The 19,651-nt window shown below is 33.8% G+C and overlaps 2 protein-coding genes across 5 annotated transcripts in view; one reads left to right on the top strand and one right to left on the bottom strand.

Annotated features, from left to right (window-relative positions):
- Positions 1-2,243: 2,243 nt before the first annotated feature.
- On the top strand, positions 2,244-5,159 carry LOC127091399 (protein LEAD-SENSITIVE 1). Of its 2 annotated transcripts, XM_051030025.1 has the most exons (4): positions 2,283-2,474; positions 2,580-2,653; positions 4,076-4,151; positions 4,298-5,159. In XM_051030025.1, the coding sequence occupies exons 2-4, from the start codon at positions 2,642-2,644 to the stop codon at positions 4,996-4,998; spliced, it is 789 nt and encodes a 262-aa protein (XP_050885982.1). In that variant the 5' UTR covers positions 2,283-2,474; positions 2,580-2,641; the 3' UTR covers positions 4,999-5,159. The 2 variants fall into 2 exon arrangements, with proteins under 2 accessions (XP_050885981.1, XP_050885982.1); XM_051030024.1 differs by lacking the exon at positions 4,076-4,151 and having other exon boundaries at positions 2,244-2,474.
- A 2,768-nt stretch (positions 5,160-7,927) lies between these two features.
- Positions 7,928-19,651, bottom strand: part of LOC127091402 (uncharacterized) — a 66,158-nt gene continuing 54,434 nt past the window's right edge. Inside the window, exons 1-10 of one of the 3 annotated variants that reach the window (XM_051030029.1) lie at positions 11,682-11,831; positions 11,207-11,287; positions 10,902-11,021; positions 10,695-10,762; positions 10,324-10,432; positions 10,165-10,233; positions 9,962-10,019; positions 9,405-9,640; positions 8,413-8,464; positions 7,928-8,315 (exon numbers count right to left, since the gene is read on the bottom strand). In XM_051030029.1, coding sequence (XP_050885986.1) covers positions 8,248-8,315; positions 8,413-8,464; positions 9,405-9,640; positions 9,962-10,019; positions 10,165-10,233; positions 10,324-10,432; positions 10,695-10,762; positions 10,902-11,021; positions 11,207-11,209 — 783 coding nt within the window. In that variant the 5' untranslated portion in view covers positions 11,210-11,287; positions 11,682-11,831 and the 3' untranslated portion in view covers positions 7,928-8,247. Of the gene's footprint in view, positions 8,316-8,412; positions 8,465-9,404; positions 9,641-9,961; positions 10,020-10,164; positions 10,234-10,323; positions 10,433-10,694; positions 10,763-10,901; positions 11,022-11,206; positions 11,288-11,581; positions 11,832-19,651 lie in introns of those variants that run through there. The other 2 variants (XM_051030030.1, XM_051030032.1) reach the window with 2 other exon arrangements.

Here is a 19,651-nt window from a genome sequence, read left to right as displayed (position 1 = left end):
ACTTAACCTTGCTAATACCAAATTAATCCAAGAAATTTGAACAAGAGAAACTTAAACTAATAATCTCGATATTTTATTAATAAAATTTGAATAATTTTACTAATGTTAATCAAAGCCCAATCAACCCTAATACCATCCCTAAAAAAATTAAAAACCTAATTAATACTAAACAAAAATTAAGAAACCAAATAACCCTCATTATCTAATGACAATGTTAGCCTATTAGTTACCCGAAAATAGGATCAATAGTTTGGAAAAGTTAAAAGGGTCATCCTTTGACTTTTTAGGTCATTGGAGTTGACCAGATGGCATAAATGGGAATTTAAATACATTAGTGGCTTGCATCCTAAGTCTGTAGTAAGGACGAATATGTTGGTCAAATTTTGGGGTAGGACAATAAAGATGGCGCCACAATTCCTTTCGGGAACTAGAAATGGATGATCTAACTCCACGAAGGAACCAGAAATGAAGGATGATCGATAATACTCATCTTGAAAGGTGGTTTCGTTCTCCTTTACATCGGCGCGAGATGAAACTGCATGATTAGCACTCCAACACCCAAGTCAGTTCAAGATGTAGGAAGAGTATGACAAAATGGATATTCGAAAGTGTGTACCTGAAACCCTCTTGTAAATGTATTTATATTTTTGGCTAAATGGAGTGGGTGAGATTAATGGACCTTTGGCCGGCCCGAAACAAGACCCATTTCTTTAGTTACGTGTTTGTACAAGCCGATAGCTAAAGTGTTATATTATATACTTGATATTGTTATGGATAATATTATTTCATCTAATCAACATGCTTTCATTAGAGGCTAATTTCTAGTTGACGGGGTGGTTGTTTTGGGTAAAGTGAAACTTGGAACATAAGAGAGATTAGGGTTTCCCTAACTATCAAAGTAGGCATGTGTGAGGTTGGTACACTTGTTACCGACGATAAAGCAACTACTACTCCTAGTATTGACGTCAAATTCGCTACCGGAGATAGAACTGAGCATGTGACTCCGATAGGGTTTGTTGTTCCTGTTGTACCAATTGTCATGGTGATTGTTGGTTCAGGGTCTGGAGCATCATTTAGAGCACGAGAAATATTTTTTGGGTTAACCATTTCTTCTAAGATCCTACCATTTCTTAGACGCATATGACTCTGGACATTGAAAACATTTCACAATGAAAAAAATTTGTAAAATAGGATAGTTTCTTATAAAAGAAAAATATTTTTGCACAAAATAGTCTCACTATGAGTGTCAATTTGTTCGCATGTGTTTTTAGCGAACAATCACGAGTTTGAAAGTTTGTGAGATTAACTCGAAAAATCTATGGAGCAATTCTATGGAAACACATTTACAAGAAAATATGTATATGAAGTGACTATGAATGTCTGTGTACAGACAGGATAAAGACAAATTTTAAAGACAATAAAGCTTGAATTGCAGTAAAGGAACTTTGCAATAAACAATATGAGATGAATGCAGTAAATGACAAAAAGAAAAGGTGTTTCAATTAAGGAAACATAAAGGTAGTACAATAAAAGGGACGCAGACTCACATGTTACTCACAAACTATTTCACATTTTGGCTTGGGTACTCCAATTCTATAGAGAAAGTATATAAATTTTGTGAATTTGATTACAACATATGAGTCTGCTATATATACTAAACTAAAACAAGTTGTTTCAACATTTCACTCCTAAAGAATCGGCACGTCTTCAAAGACATGCAACTTATTCCTCTAATGCATTGTCACGCCGTCAGTGCTTGAAAACTGCTAAAAACCATTATCTCACATTCTCTAACTTCTCTTTAGCGAGTAGTAATTTTCTGCTCGTCGAAGGCAGTTGTTGATAGCGTTAAGGCCCTTCTTCAGTCTTTGGTTTCCTCAAGTCTTTTGAGTTCGTCAAAGGTCTCAACCTCGACATGATGTCGAGTGATTATCCATATCTATACCTAAGATTCCTCCAACTCATTTCTCAATATTTGTTATTGAGATTCTTCCAAATCATATCTCAAGATACAAGTCGAAATGCTCTAATCGATATACCACTAGTGTCGGCATATGTCAATCATATTAACACTCAATATTTTCTCAATCCAGCGTTAAGTTGTTTTTTACCAAGTAAAAATTTCATGCCAACACATATAATCACGTTTTGACGAATATGAAAAAATTAAAGTAAAGATAAAAATTTCATTGCCACGTGGTCGTGTTTAAGACAACCCATCTTTGCGCAACTTCTCGTAATTCAATTCCACGTCACGCATCTTCTCTTTTCCTTAACGGCGAAGTAAGCATCCCCCGAAGGACACAATCGTCATTTCACATAAAACATTTCAACAGTTTACGTTACAATGTAAGTTTACTTCAATGAATCTACATCCAGCAAAGGATACAACTGTAGAAGAGAGGAATATTGGCGAAGGAAAGGAATCAAGTTGCTCTGTAGAAGAGAGGAAAAATGGGGCTACTTTCCAACAGGTATTCTTAATTTTCGATTCTTCCTATGTTTTGCAAAACAACATTTTGAAAAATCTTAGTGAGATTTTGTTTTGTTTTTTTGTGTTTGAAAAAATGGATGTGCAGGGTAACTAGGGAGAGCCTGAAAGCAGGCGATCATATTTATTCTTGGAGAACTGCTTATATATATGCTCATCACGGTTCTCTCTTTTTTCTTCTCTTTTCTGTTTTATTTAGTTTTCAATTATTTGTTTTGTTTGTGTTATTTTGCAATTCATGTTTGTAGTTCAAAGAAGTAAGAGATGCTAAGAGTTTTAGAGGATATATAAATTGATCTTATTAAGTGAAGAATTTTGTGTTGTTGTTATTGGGTGAATTTGCTATAATCATGTGTCACCGTGATTTTGTTGAAACTTTATGTAGTTTTTTAGACATTGTAAATATTCAACATGTACCACTGGAAAAACAGTAGATTTGGTAGTTGAAGACTTGAGCCACATAGCTACTATATAGCGCTTTCCATCAGAGTAGTTCAATCCCGGATAGAGGTACGGAACGTGTAACCTCAAAAATGGGATAGCATGATAGTGTATAGCGGGCGGGATGACCGCTATATGATCATTTTTTGGACAAACTACTTGAATAATAATTATAAACATGAGGTGCAGGGGAGGAACGATGTGCAGAGAGAGAGAGAGGTGTGAGGGAGGAACTTGTGATTTTGCTTTGCGGAAATGTCGGTGATGGAAGATTAGGGTTGAGTCTCAACTCAAATTTGATTGAAAAACCCAAAATCATCCTTAAAACCTTTTAAATTTAAGGGGTAATTTTGATTTTTCAGATAGGGAAAGGATAGCTGAATAGAAACTGCTCCAGGTCGGGAGCTGCTCTGGTAAGGCCCTTCCCAGTGGCCGGCCTTCGCTCCGCTATAGCGGATTAGTGCCAGTATTGGCCGCTATTGACTACTCTGCATTCCATACTATAGATCTTCCTAAGATTCTCTCTATTTGAAGATTTCTATATAACTTACCCCCTTCGTCTCATAAGAAGTGTCTTATTTGATCGATAAGTGGCTCTTAAGAAAATGATAAGATGTGTTGATTTTAATGATAAAATTAATATTGTTTATTAAAATACCCTTAATAATTGTAGTCAATAGTGTAGTTGAATAAAGTGAAAGGTAATAAATAGAGGTATAGTAGTGAAAAAATAATATTAAATGATGCATTTGTATATAAAGAGGCAATTATTTTGAGACGGAGACTTTTTATGAGACGGAGGGAGGGAGTAAGAAGGAAACCTATCATGGTTTATCAACTCTTATATTTACATGCTTTGCTGCTATCAATTTTGTAATCTGATTGGTATCTTTATACATTAGAACCATGTCATATCCTTTTACCTTACCCTTGTTATGCTATACAGCCTCTTTAATTTATTTTTTTGAAAAAAGTTCACTTGTCATCAACATGACAGATCCAGAGACATGGTTATTTGGGTTATTCGTATTTTGTCACATTTATAAGCATTTTGATTTTGCCGTTTTATCCCATTAACATGGATGTTATGAGCTTGTTTGCAGATTTGTTATTTTTCATTTTAACGATGTTGAATTTATGTAGCTATCAATGTATCCCTCCCCTAAAAGTAGGCCTTTGACAGGCTACATGCCAGACTTAAGCTTCGAAATTTTAGTAGGTCAGACTTAGTTCGGCCAAGCCTATTTCCACCCTTTCATGCACTTTCATGCACTTCAAATAAGCATCAAAACTGAACTATGCCTCATTTTTTAGACTATCTTTTTAATGCTGGGATTTTCTCCTGTGAACTGAAATGAATGACAGGCATTTATGTTGGTGATGACAAAGTCGTCCACTTCACCAGACGTGGACAAGAAGTAGGAACCGGTACCGTTCTCGATGTTCTCCTCACCAGTTCCGGCCCGGCCAGATCCCGAGAAATTTGCCCAAGTTGCACAACAGCCCAAGACGAGCATGGTGTCGTCGTCTCATGCATGAATTGCTTTCTATCCGGCGGTGTCTTATATCGTTTTGAGTATGCCGTCTCCCCAGCTCTCTTCCTCGCAAAAGCACGCGGTGGAACATGCACTCTTGCAGTCTCTGATGACGACGATACCGTAGTTCATCGAGCTAAGTATTTGCTCGAAAACGGCTTCCGTTGCTATAACATATTCAAGAGCAACTGTGAAGACTTCGCCATTTATTGCAAAACCGGACTCGTGGTTATCAACGAAGGAACAATCGGGCAGAGTGGTCAAGCAGTTTCCATCATAGGTGGACCTCTTGCTGCTGTTCTATCTACGCCACTTCGTCTAGTGACTACAAATGTTTATGGAATGGCGGCAACTGCGGTCGGAGTTTACTGTGCTAGTAGGTATGCTGCTGACATCGGAATGAGGAGAGATGTTGTGAAAATACAAGTGGAAGATTTGACAAGTAGGTTGAATATTGGTTTACTGCAAGTTGTTGAGCCTCAAATTTCAATGAATCTTGCACCTCAATCTACTCGGATTATTAGTCAATAATCAAATATGCTTTGTATAATTGTATGTTTTGCTTTGAATTTCAAGTATATGGCAGTGATATTTTAAGCATCTGGGTGTTTAAGCAATTTGAAATATTTTTAGTAGTTTGAATTTGTATAACTTACAAGATATTTGAGTTAATTTACAAGTCATTGTTTTCAGTTTGTCTACATGATATAGCTGTTAGTTGATATGATGCATGGATACAGCGACACGATACAGAGTTATATCATAGTATTTGGGTTTTATTTATTCATCTAATATCAAAAGAATTAAAAATATTCTAAATCAAAATTAATGTCTTTTAATTTTTCATTGATAACAATGATTCCATACATCTTTAACCTTTCTAATAGTGTATCAGATTTGTCTAAAAAATTGTATAAAGTGTGTTTGAGGAAAAAAGAACATACTATTTTTGAAGAAAACTTGTCTGAATTATTGAACACGTGTTATATAAGTGTCACACAGATATTGGACATCGATTCAAAATGTGTCAAAGCAAAGAAAAAAAATCAATTTTTTAAAGATACTTGTTTGATTTTTTTATATTTAATTGACTTTTATAATACACATCATACCGGTATTATATAAGTGTCGGATACCGACATGTGACACACCTGTTTTCAAAGATATCGGTCCTAGTTGTTTAGAGTTGTATCTTTGATCGATCAATCAATATTGAGCTGAGCATTCCTGTCATCAAATTAAGCCTATCAAAGTCAATATGCCTAATAACTTTATATTTCTAAGATTAATTACAACTTAAGTTATGCTTGCAAAGTTTCTACGTCTCTTAATTGTCAATTAGCTTTAGATTTTCAATCAAGTGTTGTTCATGCACTAAAATCAGTAACAACTTGTACATATTTTTATCAATCCCCTCAACAAATTGTGGCCTTCAATAAAAAATGCTGATAGCATTTCTTTTAATTATGTTGTTTCTAATAGTTTTAGACTTTGGAACCATAGGTATATCACCCATATGATGTACTCAAACATATGTTTAATGTATTTCCTTATGTATTTGAATAATTCAAAATCTAAATGTGATTGTTGTCACTTTGCTAATAAATATAAACGGCCTTTTTCTTAAGTTCCATTAAAACAAATTGTACATTTTATCTAGGGCATTTGGAGACAAATTGGAACATCATGTTGGAGAATTTCCAAAATATAATTAATATTATGTTTTGACAAAAGTTGTATTTAAGTCATTGGTAGTATTATTATGTTTTATTTGTTTATATTTTGAAATGTAAAAAAATTGTAAAAAAAGTTGTATCCTATTGGAAATATAAGTGTTTGTAAATGGTCATATTAAAACTATTCTTTTCTCTTCATTAATTGATACAAATTTTTCTTTAAAATTAAACATATAATATACACGAAAATTACAAGTTTTAAAAGAAAAATTATATTTAAGTAATTCTTTTATTTTTGTAGTGTACGAGAATAAATGAACAAATTTTATTCGACTGAGTTGGTCTCTTGAAGTAGTCTTTCTTGTATTTCTTTATTGCAAAAACCCCAAATACAATGACAAGTTATAGGCCAAAAATCCTTCCACTCTCCTTCAATAGTCCATCCCAGGAAAATCGTGTCTACCATTTGTTATTCCAGCTCTAGACCTGCATCATCATAAAGAAGAAAAATGCATGCAAATTGTCTCAAAACATCCACGGGAAGCCAATGATCCAACAAGGATCAATTCCATTCACCATCTACATTCAGCAATTCTGAAACATTAGCATGTTGTAAAGCACTTGGAATTTGGATATTTAAATCAATAATCCTTAGTCCTGGTGCAATCCACAATCTCGTCCAGCTTCCACTGTTTTACCATCACCAATAAACCAAAAACAATTCTCATTGAGCTTAGGCCACAGCTTAACAATTCCTTTCCAAAGACTTGAGTCAGAAGGCTTCAAACTAACCTTTTAAAGAACATCACTATGACGGTATTTTCCCCAAAGCACCTCACGCGATAAATCTCGACATTCAGATTGAAGCTTCCACCCCAATTTTAAAAAAGCAAGCTTTATTTATAACATCTGAGAATATGTCAAGTGTGAGTAGTGTGGATAATAGCCTCACATTGATTGATAATGTGGAGACTTGAGCATATATAAGTGAGAGAACCCACTCACCTATTACCTTAAGGTTTTGGGTGGATATGTGGTGTCTCACAAAGAGGTTGCTCTAGAAAAGAAATCTCACTATGTTCAATGCTCCCTAGTGAAACAACAAATGAATTGCTAAAATTACCATCCCTGCAAACAACAATTGGTTAGCCTTCGAAAATGTGAGCTTAGAATTAACATGAACAATGATATAGCAATATTCTTCTTTCGTCGGCGCTCTACCACTCAAAGACAAGACAAACAAATATTTTGTTTTTCTAAAACCAGAATCACGAATAACACATTCACTTGTTGGCCAAACATTCTACAAAACTGATCCAAAATATGAACATGATTTATTTGAATATCTGTAACCTCCCCACACAATAATAAGTCATTCGCAAACATAAGATGAGACATAACAAGACATCTCCTTCCCACCTTAACATAAGACATAACAAGACATCTCCTTCCCACCTTAAGAGCTTTCCACCGCCACATGCGAAATAAGATAAGACAATTTACCTAAACAAAACACAAATAAATTTGGAGACAATTTACCTAAACAAAACACAAATAAATTTGGAGAAATTGTATCTCCGTTAGTAGGCTTTGGAGAGATCCACCTTGATACCATAAATTTTATTAGTGTCCAATTAAGGAAAATCAACTAACGTAATATTGAAAACCAAACAATTTTTTCAAGACAAATATTCATTCTTATCACGTGTTAACAAATGTATTAATGGTTCATCATTTAAATTTTGCAATACATGACAATGAAAACATTATTCGCACAACAAAAATGTAGCCACTTGAAGTCTTGCTAATAAAATATTACTTAATCATAAAACATTGTCTGATTCTTGTCAATAGTCTACCTTAAAGTGCTAGAGCTGATCACTTTTACATTGATTATCCAAATAAAGAGAAGAATGATATTCTTCAACATTCAGTATCCCAATCCAAACAACAAAAATTTGTCATGTTTCCAGACAAAATCTAAAGTATCAAAAACGGTGAGTACAGCTTTAATCTAACATTTGAGGGCGGCCGGTGGTATAATCATAAGTGAGACTAGAAAAAACAAGGGGGCGGGACTTGTTCTACAATCCTTGATCTGACTTTAAACAAGTAGAACCGCATTTATACAACCATCATTTTCTGGGTTGTTGGTAACCTGGGCATATTTACCTGCACTCATGGCAAAAACAAAAATAAGATACATCAATATCAGTTAAAATTTAAGTCATGATGACAAAACCATAATGCTAGTAGCAAATAAACTTACCCCACACAACTTTCCCTGCAGGTGTAACCAAACCAAGTTCGCTAACATTCACCTGAAATTGCAGTAAGCAAGAAAATGATGAGCATATATCAGTGATTGATCTGGACAATACTTACACATCTACCCCCAAAGTTTTAAAAATGGAGGCCACTTCTGTATAAGAAAGAACCTAGTATATGAGAAGGATGCATGCTCAGAAGTGATTGAACTAGCTTATGCTGTTAGGCCACTTCTGTTTGATGAGTCGAGTTTATGGATGTCAAATTTTGGTTTGGTCTGAAGTTCTTCGTGACTTTGGAGCAGAGAGATAAGGGAGGTCTTTGGATAAAGTGGAGTAGAGAGAAAAAAAATAGAGAAATTTACCACAATTTTTTGAGAAAAAAGATAGTGGGATGGCCGCTATTTGATTATTTTTTGGACAAACTACAATAATAATAATTATAAATATATGAAGTGCACAGGGAAGAACGAAGTGCAAAGAGAGGTGAAGGAGGAACTTGTGATTTTTCTTTAGAAAGACTGAAGTGAAACGTCCGTGAAGGAAGGTTAGGGTTGAGTCTCAATTCAAATTTGATTGAAAAACCCAAAATTACTCTTAACATTTTAAATTTAAGACGTAATTTTGGTTTTTAGGAGGGGAAAAGGATAGTGGGACAAAAACCACCCCGGGTTGGGAACCGCTCCAGCCCGCTACCCACTATTTACCCTAAGGCGGTCGCTACAGTGTTCTGCACTGCTAAGGCTCTTCCCATAGCAGTCGGCCTCCGTTCCGCTATTGACTACTCTGAATACATTAATATCCACAAGCACGAGTTGTTAATACATGGGAAGATAGAATTAGTTTTCTATTTTAAAATGCCAGATACTTACTAAATCCTAGTAACAAATTGCAGATCAATAATTGAAAAGTTCAAGTGGGATCAACTTCAATGCTTTAATTTGTGATTAAAATAACCTTTACTTGGAAGAGCAAGAGCAGGAAACATAAATACCTCAATTATAGATCCCTTGGTAATGACACCAAGAGAGGTGTACATAGGGCCATTAGGGTTTTTCTTCACTCCAATAATTTCTAGATTGAATGTGCATTTAAGTTCTGGATGAGTGACATGAGCTTTAGTGAACCGCAATCCAGTAGGACGAATGAATCTCTCATATTTTGGGGGTTTTCTGGTAAAACCGGGTCCAACAAATGTAGCTTTTGTAACCATCCTCTTCCATTGCTTGGCTGCAAAATGGTGAACAATTAAGGGGAGAACACAAAGTATGAGAAAGGCGCCATAATGAAGTAAGAAAATATAGACTTTCTGGTTACATCAATTAGAGTGAGAAAACAAAGAATGATAAAGGCACTATAATGAAGCAAGAAAATATAGACTTCCTGGATACATCAATTAAGGGGAGAAAACAAAGAATGATAAAGGTGCATGATATGCATAAGAAAAATAAATGGCAATCATGTAGTTGAGAAGTTGAATATAACAAATGACATATTTCAATCATGTAACGCTAATCTCATAATACCAGAAGCAATAAATGTAATACTTACTCTTTCTTTTACCAGTGCGGACAACTTTGAACATTTCATCTTCAGCCACAGGACGTACCTGAGGAAATGAAAAGTCAAACATAGACGTTATAACTCAAAGAGGAAGATCTCCTCCTGCCTCCCCTGCTCTTTTCCTTCCTAAAGGAAAAGCAAATTGCAGAATGGGAATTGGAAGCAAATTAAAGTATTGAATGCAATCTCACCTTAGGTAGAGGAACATCCCACTTCCCAGCCTTCTCCTTCCTCTTTTGCTTAATGGTGTTGCTGAGAATCTAAAGATATAAAATAGTCACATTACTTCCAAGAGTGTGAAAGAGAATCAAGAGCCAAAATTGTCTTTTAATACTGCATGAATAATATACCTTCGCTCTGGTCGTGTTTTCACGATCCAGAAGATATGCAGGAACAGCTCCTTCCTGAACATTATCATCAGCCTTGCGCCTGGATGTTGACTCTTCGTGCATGGCCAAACTGTTGACAGACAAGAGTGAAATAATCCTCTCATACAATTAACCAACAATTCAACAAATCTATATCAATGAAAACCTACTGTGCTGATTATTAACAACCAACAACTCTTGAATAAACATAAATAATCCAGATTAAAGAAATCAAGTCCCAAAAAATTTGACATGAAGACTTGGAATATAACAAATTAAAATTAAAATTAAAATTTTAGATGCTAAGCAAGGATAAAAAAGTAACAAGATAAAGAGGCGGCAAGAAAACTCACGTCCTCTTCATCTGAGCTTTTTCGGCATAATTTTTCTTTGCAATCATCTTGCCCTTAATACCCAGAGTCTGTTCCGAAAAAATCAAACAGAAACTTGTACAGATTTACGACAAAATATACAAAAACATAACTTGTTTCAATAAAAACAATTTTAATTAAAACATTTTATAGATAGAGGGACAAAAAGGTAGTTGGGGTCGGCGAAACCTTCTGGGCCGTTTTAGAGTGCTTATGAACATCACGAGCCGTCTTCTTGCGTTTGCGCTCAAAGTGATCAAGACGGTAGCCATAATCCCGTTTCCAACGGTCCATATAATCTCCTTGAGGCTAAAATGACACAAAAACAAGAGAAACTATAAACAAACAACATAAAATATAAAAGGTGAATAAGAATTACTTGTGAAATTCAAAAAACATTGACAGCTACCAATAAAGAGGTACGAAAACTCGAGCAATCAAATTAGTCAGTTCGAATGAAATCTTAAACAATTTAAGGGAGAAAGTAAACCAACCATCTTTGTCTGTTGAAAATTAACTCCAAGTAACTACTAAAAACAAAGCTGGTGCGGAAAACTTTGAAGAACTTGCTTCACCTGAATGAAGAATGTCATTATAACCATCAATAATAGCATAATACCAGAACAACAAATGAACAAAAAGATTCAAAATTTTCTACAAAATAAAGGGAAACTAACAAATCACAGAATGAGCATAACCGATTAACAAAGCAAAATGGGTTGCAAGTTCAATGAAATAGATGCAAATATTACAACAGAACGGTACTGCAGTCATGTTAACCATATCAAAATGAAATTCAAAATGCAGAGAAAAAATGAATTAGATAGGCAGCAGAGAAATCGCGTAAAGCAAATGAAAGTTTCACAGACCTAGAGGTTTGAGGAACGGTAGATACAAGTGGAAGAAATTTGAGGATTAGGTTTAACGATTGATGAATAATACTACAAGAATGAAGCGAAAAGGGAGTACCTTTGTGATTGGCGGTGGCGGAGTCGCTAGTCTGTGCAAAACTAGCTTGAAGAGGATTGCGATGAGAGGCGGATTTAGGGTTTATACTTTTTTTTTTAATATTTTGAATTAAATATGCGAAAAGAAAAATATAAATATCAAGATTTTTTTTTCTTTCACTACCTTAAGTTTTGTTTATTCTTATATATTTAATCTCTTCGTAATATATTTTTTATTGAGATTAAAGATTTAATATTGTCTGTGTAAACTAGTTTTACATTATCATCTAATAGAATTATAACATTCTGTCATGTCATATCAGTATTTTAAAATTAAACGTGTGTCTTAGCGGGATACACGTCCGTGATTGGTTGACAGTGTAAAAATATTTTACACTGTTGGTGCATATTCTTTTTTCTCTTTTTTATTTATGTTATATTTTTAATAATTTAATTGTTGGAAATTCATTTTAATATAAGTTTCGTTGGAAAATCAAACTTCGTGTGGAACGATAATAGAGGACCATGAATTGGTGAGGTTGATTTTTGATGCGGTGGTGTGGGATGGATCTGCAACATTATCACTTCAACGCTCAAGTCAGTTTAGAGTACAAAATAATTATAGTAAAAAGTGAAGATCATAAAAGTGTACTTTGAATTTTATATGTGATGATTTCATACGTTGGATCACTTGGATTTGGGCTTACATCTGATTGGGCATTTTCTTTTGCCCTCTGACCAACCCATAATAGTTGCCCCTAAGGCTTGTTGGGCGTAAATTAGTCAGGGAAGTCTTTGAAGTTGTGGTCAAACTCTAGCAATGATATTAGCTCTTAGAGAGAAGTGAGAGATTTTTGATCAGTTGCAAAAGTAGTGAGGAACAAGCACATTAAATATTTTCCCATCATCAAACGTTTCACCGATTTTTCTTGACATGTGGTTTGAGATTATCAGCTTAGGGCATGACGTTTCCTTGTAGTGCACTTGAGTTTGTTTATGTTCCCTAAGAGCAAATGTCGGTCATGTAATTTCCCGCTCCTGCTGGTCTGGCATGTTGGCTGCCTTCATTTATATATAAGGGTTTTCGAGTTTTTAGATAACTTTTTGCTTCCTTTGATAATAAGTTTCAACTTGTGAGTGTATCTCCTTCTTCCTTCCCGGGAGTATCTCCCAGAGTGATTGTTATTTTTTGAACGAAACTTCCATTCTCCCACTTGAACTTCACCTTTTCCGTCAACTTTTAATTCTCTAAGGTACCCTATTTACCGTAAGTTTTTTTATATCTTCAGCATTTCATTTATCATAGTCAATATGAGTGATAGTCCCATAAGTTTGTCTAACCATTCTAGGAGTGATGATTCTCCTTCCTTAGTTAGGGAATGAGTATCTTCTAGCCCAAATCCTTCTCACTTAGTCATTGATAAATCAGTCAATGAGGTCATATATATATATATATATATATATATATATATATATATATATATATATATATATATATATATATATATATATATATATATATATATATATATATATATATAACTGAGGATTCTGATTTAGAGATATATTTTAAGGATTTTCTGGATGGTGAGCTTTCTCCAATGATTCCTCTTTTGACACTCTCTTTTCTGATGACAATACGGAAGATGATTGTGCGTCACTTATGCGGTCGTTTGCTGACTCCGAAAATAAGGGTTGCTCTTCTGAATAGGGAGTGTAACACCCTAAATTTCCCCGCATAAATTTAAAACATCTATCAGAGTAAAATAATTCAACATGCAATTTGAGATACTACACTACAACATACAATCAACATGCTCAATCGAAAAGACGTGTAACATTTGACATTTATAAAAATAATAGTAATAACTACATGTCTGAATGTTAACTGTTATTAAATAGCAGCGGACACACAATAACAAACAGTTAACTCACATATCCAACATCAACATAACATGTTATTATAAGAAATGTTAAAACATAACGAAAGACACTGCATTCCAAATTCTTCGGTGTTACACATCACAGCAGACGCCGACACTAAAATAAAATGGAAAACTTCATCTTCCACTCACATTTGAGCTCCTACTGCGGATTATTTGCATGTTATCCACGTGGAGGCAACATTCAAACATAAGGGGTGAGATATCACAATTATATAAAGGAAATCATGATAATAAGTAAGCATCAGATTATCACATGCACATCACCCATTCCACAACACAACTCCACATAATCCACACAACAGTTACCCACATATAATAGCAACATCACAATTATCAATATGGAGCAACAACGCAATAACTATCCAAACATGATAACAACATAATAACCACCTAACATAATAGCAACATAACAGCCATCTGACATAATAACAACATAATCAATCGTCTAACTGTTAGATTAATATATATATTGATCATATGTTCCTTATAACAAAAGAACAACAAGATCAATAAAACAAAATGCGGAAATAGAATTAGAGGTTTTACCTCCAACCATTGTTGCAGTGTTGTGAGTGCACTGCCTTTGATTCTTCCAAGCTCTTGCTCTCTCAATATGGATGGTGTATTTCTTTTCTGATGAGAGAAAGCTTTGGGGACCAAAGACTATTTATAGGCTTGATTCTACCATCAAGAATTTAAAGCCATTAAAACTCATTACCACCCAATTAAATGGTCATATCAATTTACATTAAAACCAAAATAAATCATACCATTTTCAGAACCAAAATCCCAAAACTATGGACCACATTAAAATTAGTTTTTTATTATTAATGATTATTATAATAAAAATAAGAAACCGTTACATTCTCCCACTTGGTCCATAGAACTGATTATTGACATAAATGAGTCATGAAAAACTTACTCAAGAAATAAATATGTGAATCATATAGATAGTCCCTCTTAAAGTGAGTAGTCTCATATATGTATTACAACATGTCTATTTTCAAGTATATATCTGTAATATGGTAACTAACTTGATGAATAAACCAATGTTTACTCTTGGTCCATATGTAACATATTTTCTCAAACTGATGTGCGCATGAAAATGAGAAAACATCACAATATAAGAGTTTTATTAATAAACTGTATGTATACAATCATAAGGAGGACCCAAGTCCCATGTTTCTCTACATGATCCTTAAATTTTATTGGTGGCATGCCCTTAGTCAAAGGATCAACGATCATTAAATCAGTACTAATATGATTAATAACTACTATTTTATCTTTAACTCTTTCTCTAATGGCTAAATACTTTATGTCGATGTGTTTGCTTCGACTTCCACTTTTATTGTTCTTAGCCATAAAGACAGCTGCTGAATTATCGCAAAAAATCTTCAGAGGTTTAGAAATAGAATCCATGATTCTAAGCCCAAAAATAAAACTCTTAAGCCATACACCATGAGAAGTAGCCTCAAAACAGGAGACAAACTCGGCTTCCATAGTAGAAGTAGCAACCAAGGTTTGCTTAGTACTTCTCCATGAAATAGCTCAATCAGCCATCATAAAGTTATATCCTGATGTTGATTTGTGAGAATCAACACAACCAGCAAAGTCAGAGTCTGAATAGCCGATCACATCAAGATTGTCCGTCTGCCTATACATTAGCATGTAATCTTTTATTCCTTTAAGATATCTCAACACCTTATTTGCAGCTTTCCAGTGATCCATACCTGGATTACTCTGATATCTTTCTAAGATTCCAACAGCAAATGCAATGTCGGGCCTTATGCATACTTGAGCATACATAAGACTTCCAACAACAGAAGCATATGGAATGTTCTTCATTTGTTCCCGCTCAAAATCATTCTTAGGGCATTCATTCAAATTAAATTTATCGCCCTTGACAATGAGTGCAACACTTGGTGAACAATCTTTCATTCTAAATCTCTCTAAAACTTTATTGATGTAGGTTTCTTGTGATAGACCCAAAATTCCTCGAAGTCTATCTTTGTGGATCTTAATGCCAATGACATAAGATGCCTCACCCATATCCTTCATATCAAAGTTTTTAGAAAGGAATTGTTTCACCTCATGTAGAAAACCTTTATCATTGGTTGCAAGTAGTATGTCATCCACATACAAAATGAGAAAACAAATTTTACTCCCACTGACCTTCTGGTATATACATTGATCCATGGGGTTTTTAATAAACCCAGATGAGGATATCGTTTCATGGAATTTAAGATACCATTGACGAGAGGCTTATTTAAACCCATATATGGATCTCTTAAGCTTGCAAACCAAATGCTCACCACTATTAGAAGAGAAACCTTCAGGTTGTTTCATATAAACCTCCTCCTTTAAATCACCATTAAGAAAGGCTGTTTTCACATCCATTTGATGCAACTCAAGGTCAAAATGTGCAACTAATGCCAAGATGACACGAAGAGAATCTTTCTTTGATACATGAGAAAAAGTATCAGTGTAATCGATTCCCTCCTTTTGAGTAAATCCCTTAGCAACGAGTTTGGCCTTGTATCTTTCAATGTTGCCTAATGAATCTTTCTTGGTTTTAAAGACCCATTTACAACCAATGGCCTTTGCCCCATTAGGTAACTCTACAAGATCCCATACGTTGTTGTTTTTCATGGAATTCATTTCATCATTCATGGCATCATACCACAAATTTGACTCTTTGCAACTCATGGCTTGTCTAAAGCTCTCAGGATCATTCTCAACTCCAACATTATAGTCAGATTCTTGTAGATACACAATGTAATCATTAGGAATAACTGATTTTCTTGTCCTAGTAGATCTTCTTAATGTTTGATCAACATTTTCTTGTGGATCTTGTTGTTCAACTATTGTTCATCTTGATGACCAACTTGATTTACTGGATCATCAGTAGCTTGTGGAGTCTCGATGATTGGTTGATCAACATCCATTTGAACTTGAGGGATATTGTAAATAGTAACCAATCTATTACTTGAAGTGGAAGGTTCATACTCTATATGACCATGCACAGAAATTGAATTTTTGATTTGATCGCTCCCACTAGTCAAATGATTTTCAAGAAACTTTGCATTTCTTGACTCCATAATCCTAGTTGTATGAGATGGACAATAAAATCTATAACCTTTAGACCTTTCAGCATATCCAATGAAATACCCACTAATGGTCATCGGATCTAGTTTCTTTTCCTGTGGGTTATAAATCCTCACCTCAGACGGACATCCTCAAACGCGCATATGTCGTAAACTCGGCTTCCATCCTTTAAATAACTCAAATGGTGTCTTGGGGACAGCCTCAGATGGAACCCGGTTTAGAATATACACAGCCGTCTTTAGTACTTCATTCCACAATGATTTAGAAATATTAGAGTTGCTAAGCATACTCCGCACCATGTTCAATAATGTTCGGTTTCTTCTTTCTGCAACACCATTTTGGTTCGGAGAGTCGGGCATGGTGTATTGGGCAACAATCCCATGTTCTTGAAGAAACTTAGCAAATGGACCAGGTGCTTGTCCTCTCTCAGTGTATCTACCATAGTATTCACCACCCCGATCTGATCTTACTATCTTTATTTGTTTTCCACAATGGTTCTCAACTTCAGCCTTAAAGACTTTGAAGGCATCCAATGCTTCATATTTATTGTTAAGAAAATAAATATTCATATATCGTGAGTAATCATCTATGAAAGTGATGAAATATTTCTGACCATGTGCATCCATATCAGGACAACATATGTCTGTATGAATTATTTCTAATATACTTGAACTTCTATTGGCACCTTTCTTAGACATGTTGGTCTGCTTCCCCTTAATGCAGTCAACACAAGTTTCAAAGTCAGTAAAATCTAGAGTATTAAGTACCCCATCTTTTACTAACCTTTTAATTCTCTCTATGGAGATATGTCCTAATCTTTGATGCCATAATGTCACACCCCAATTTTGACCCTGAATCGCTGATTCAATACATTCATCATAGTTATTGCATCTCTACATAGCATACCATGCATTCCATACCGCATAGTGCCTAGAATATCAGTCGAAATGATTTTTTTGGATCTACAGGCAAACCTGTTAAATTAATCGACGGATGTGCGCAAATTAGTGGACAAAAAATTTTAAAATCAAGCTTCCAGACATCAACTTTATTAATCTATGTTTCGCATAGTTTAATCTGGTATGCTCGATTTATTTTTCAGCTAATTTTTCGGCAACTTTTTGATCAGCTCGAGCCTGTTTAACCAGTCAAAATTTATTTCAAAATTAAAAGAAACGCTGCATTTTTCCAATAAGTTTATTTCGCACTGATCACTTTGGGGCATTCATTTTAATTTTTCGAGCACTTTTACGTCCTATTTTATTCATTTTGAGTCTTTTTATTTTTATCTTTTTATCAACATGTTTATAAAAAATAAATAGAAGTTTCTATATTTTTGTTTCGAATTTAGTTTGATTATTTAAATTAATATTTTATTTTTAATTTGATATGTTTCTAACTCATTTTTACTCTAATAATACTCATTAATGACTTTTTGGTCATTATAAAACTCACACAACCCTAACTAGTCCCTACTATATATTTATATGTGACCGATGAGAAAAGGGGATCTTAAAAAAAGAAAAGCAGTCGACGGCGCACTAATCCTCTTACTCAATATTCTCCGTCAGTTTCAATTTTGTTTATGTTGAATTTTCGGTAAAAAGAAAAACTCTTCTTCTTTTCATTATCCTCTCTATCTCCCCAATCTCTTCATTTTCAATTCATCGAACCACTAACCTTAACGTTATTCAGCATCCCACTAATGATCCCAATATCATCTTTAGGACTCTGTGTTATTTTTTTTTGGTGTGTTATATTCTTTTAGATTTGAATCTTTTATATATATATATATATATATATATATATATATATATATATATATATATATATATATATATATATATATATATATATATATATATATATATATATATATATATATATATATATATATATATGGTCTGATTGTGAGTTTTTTTTTACATAAATATATACATGTGCCTACTTTTATTTCTAAGTTAATATATATTTGTTCTTGATAGTCAGTATATAAGTTTTATATGTATATTTGTTTGATTTAGATTTTAATTTATATATACATCTTTCTGTCTTATGGTATAACGTTATATATATAACGTTAGTTTTTTTTAGTTTATATATATACATTTTCAGTTTTGAGTTTTATATATTTTCATTTTATTTTTAATTTTATGTAGATTTTGTAGCAATACAAATTTATTGTTGACAACATGTGTGTGATGTGTTGGTTTTCTTTTTTTAATTATTTTTAGTTGATGTAAAAAATTGTTACACTTATGTAATAATAATAATGTGCTTGATTGATGTTTGACTTATTATTGCGTTACGATCTCGGAGTTAAAATTCAATTTGATTTTTGAAAATCATTTAGACGCATAAATTTTGTTGCTTGACTTCTTATAGAGTGATTCATGCATTAATCCACTCTAAGTGAGTTTATAGCTAAATTCGGTTGTCTTTCGATTTCGGTCGGTTTTCTGTCCTATGGCTTACTCTTGGGTCTTTTTACAATGAGCTTTTAAGCAATACCAACTTAATTTTTAATAATTTCAAACCTTTGTACATTAATCATTTTTAATTTAATTTCAAACCATTTTCTTAAGTGAATCTGAAGAAAAAGATTACCTGGGTGAAAGGTCTAGTCGTAATCCCGAATATTAGGCCCAAGTTGTAAGAGTTTGCAAGCCATAAGTATTCGTCTTCTCTTCAAAATAGTTGTAAATATTCAAACTTCTTTTCTCAATAAAATTGAAAGAAAAAGATTACCTGGATGGAATATCCAGTCGTAATCCCGAATATTAGGCCCAAGTTGTAAGAGCTTGTAAGCCCTATGTATTCGTCTTCTCTTCAAAATATTTGTAAATATTCAAACGTCTTTTTCTAAATAAAATATGAAGAAAAAGATTACCCTGAATGGAATATCCAGTCGTAATCCCGAATATTAGGCCTAAGTTGTAAG

This window comes from Lathyrus oleraceus, chromosome 6 (genome assembly GCF_024323335.1).
Source record: "Lathyrus oleraceus cultivar Zhongwan6 chromosome 6, CAAS_Psat_ZW6_1.0, whole genome shotgun sequence".
Taxonomy (NCBI): Eukaryota; Viridiplantae; Streptophyta; class Magnoliopsida; order Fabales; family Fabaceae; genus Lathyrus; species Lathyrus oleraceus.
This window is presented reverse-complemented; position numbering and strand designations above follow the sequence as displayed.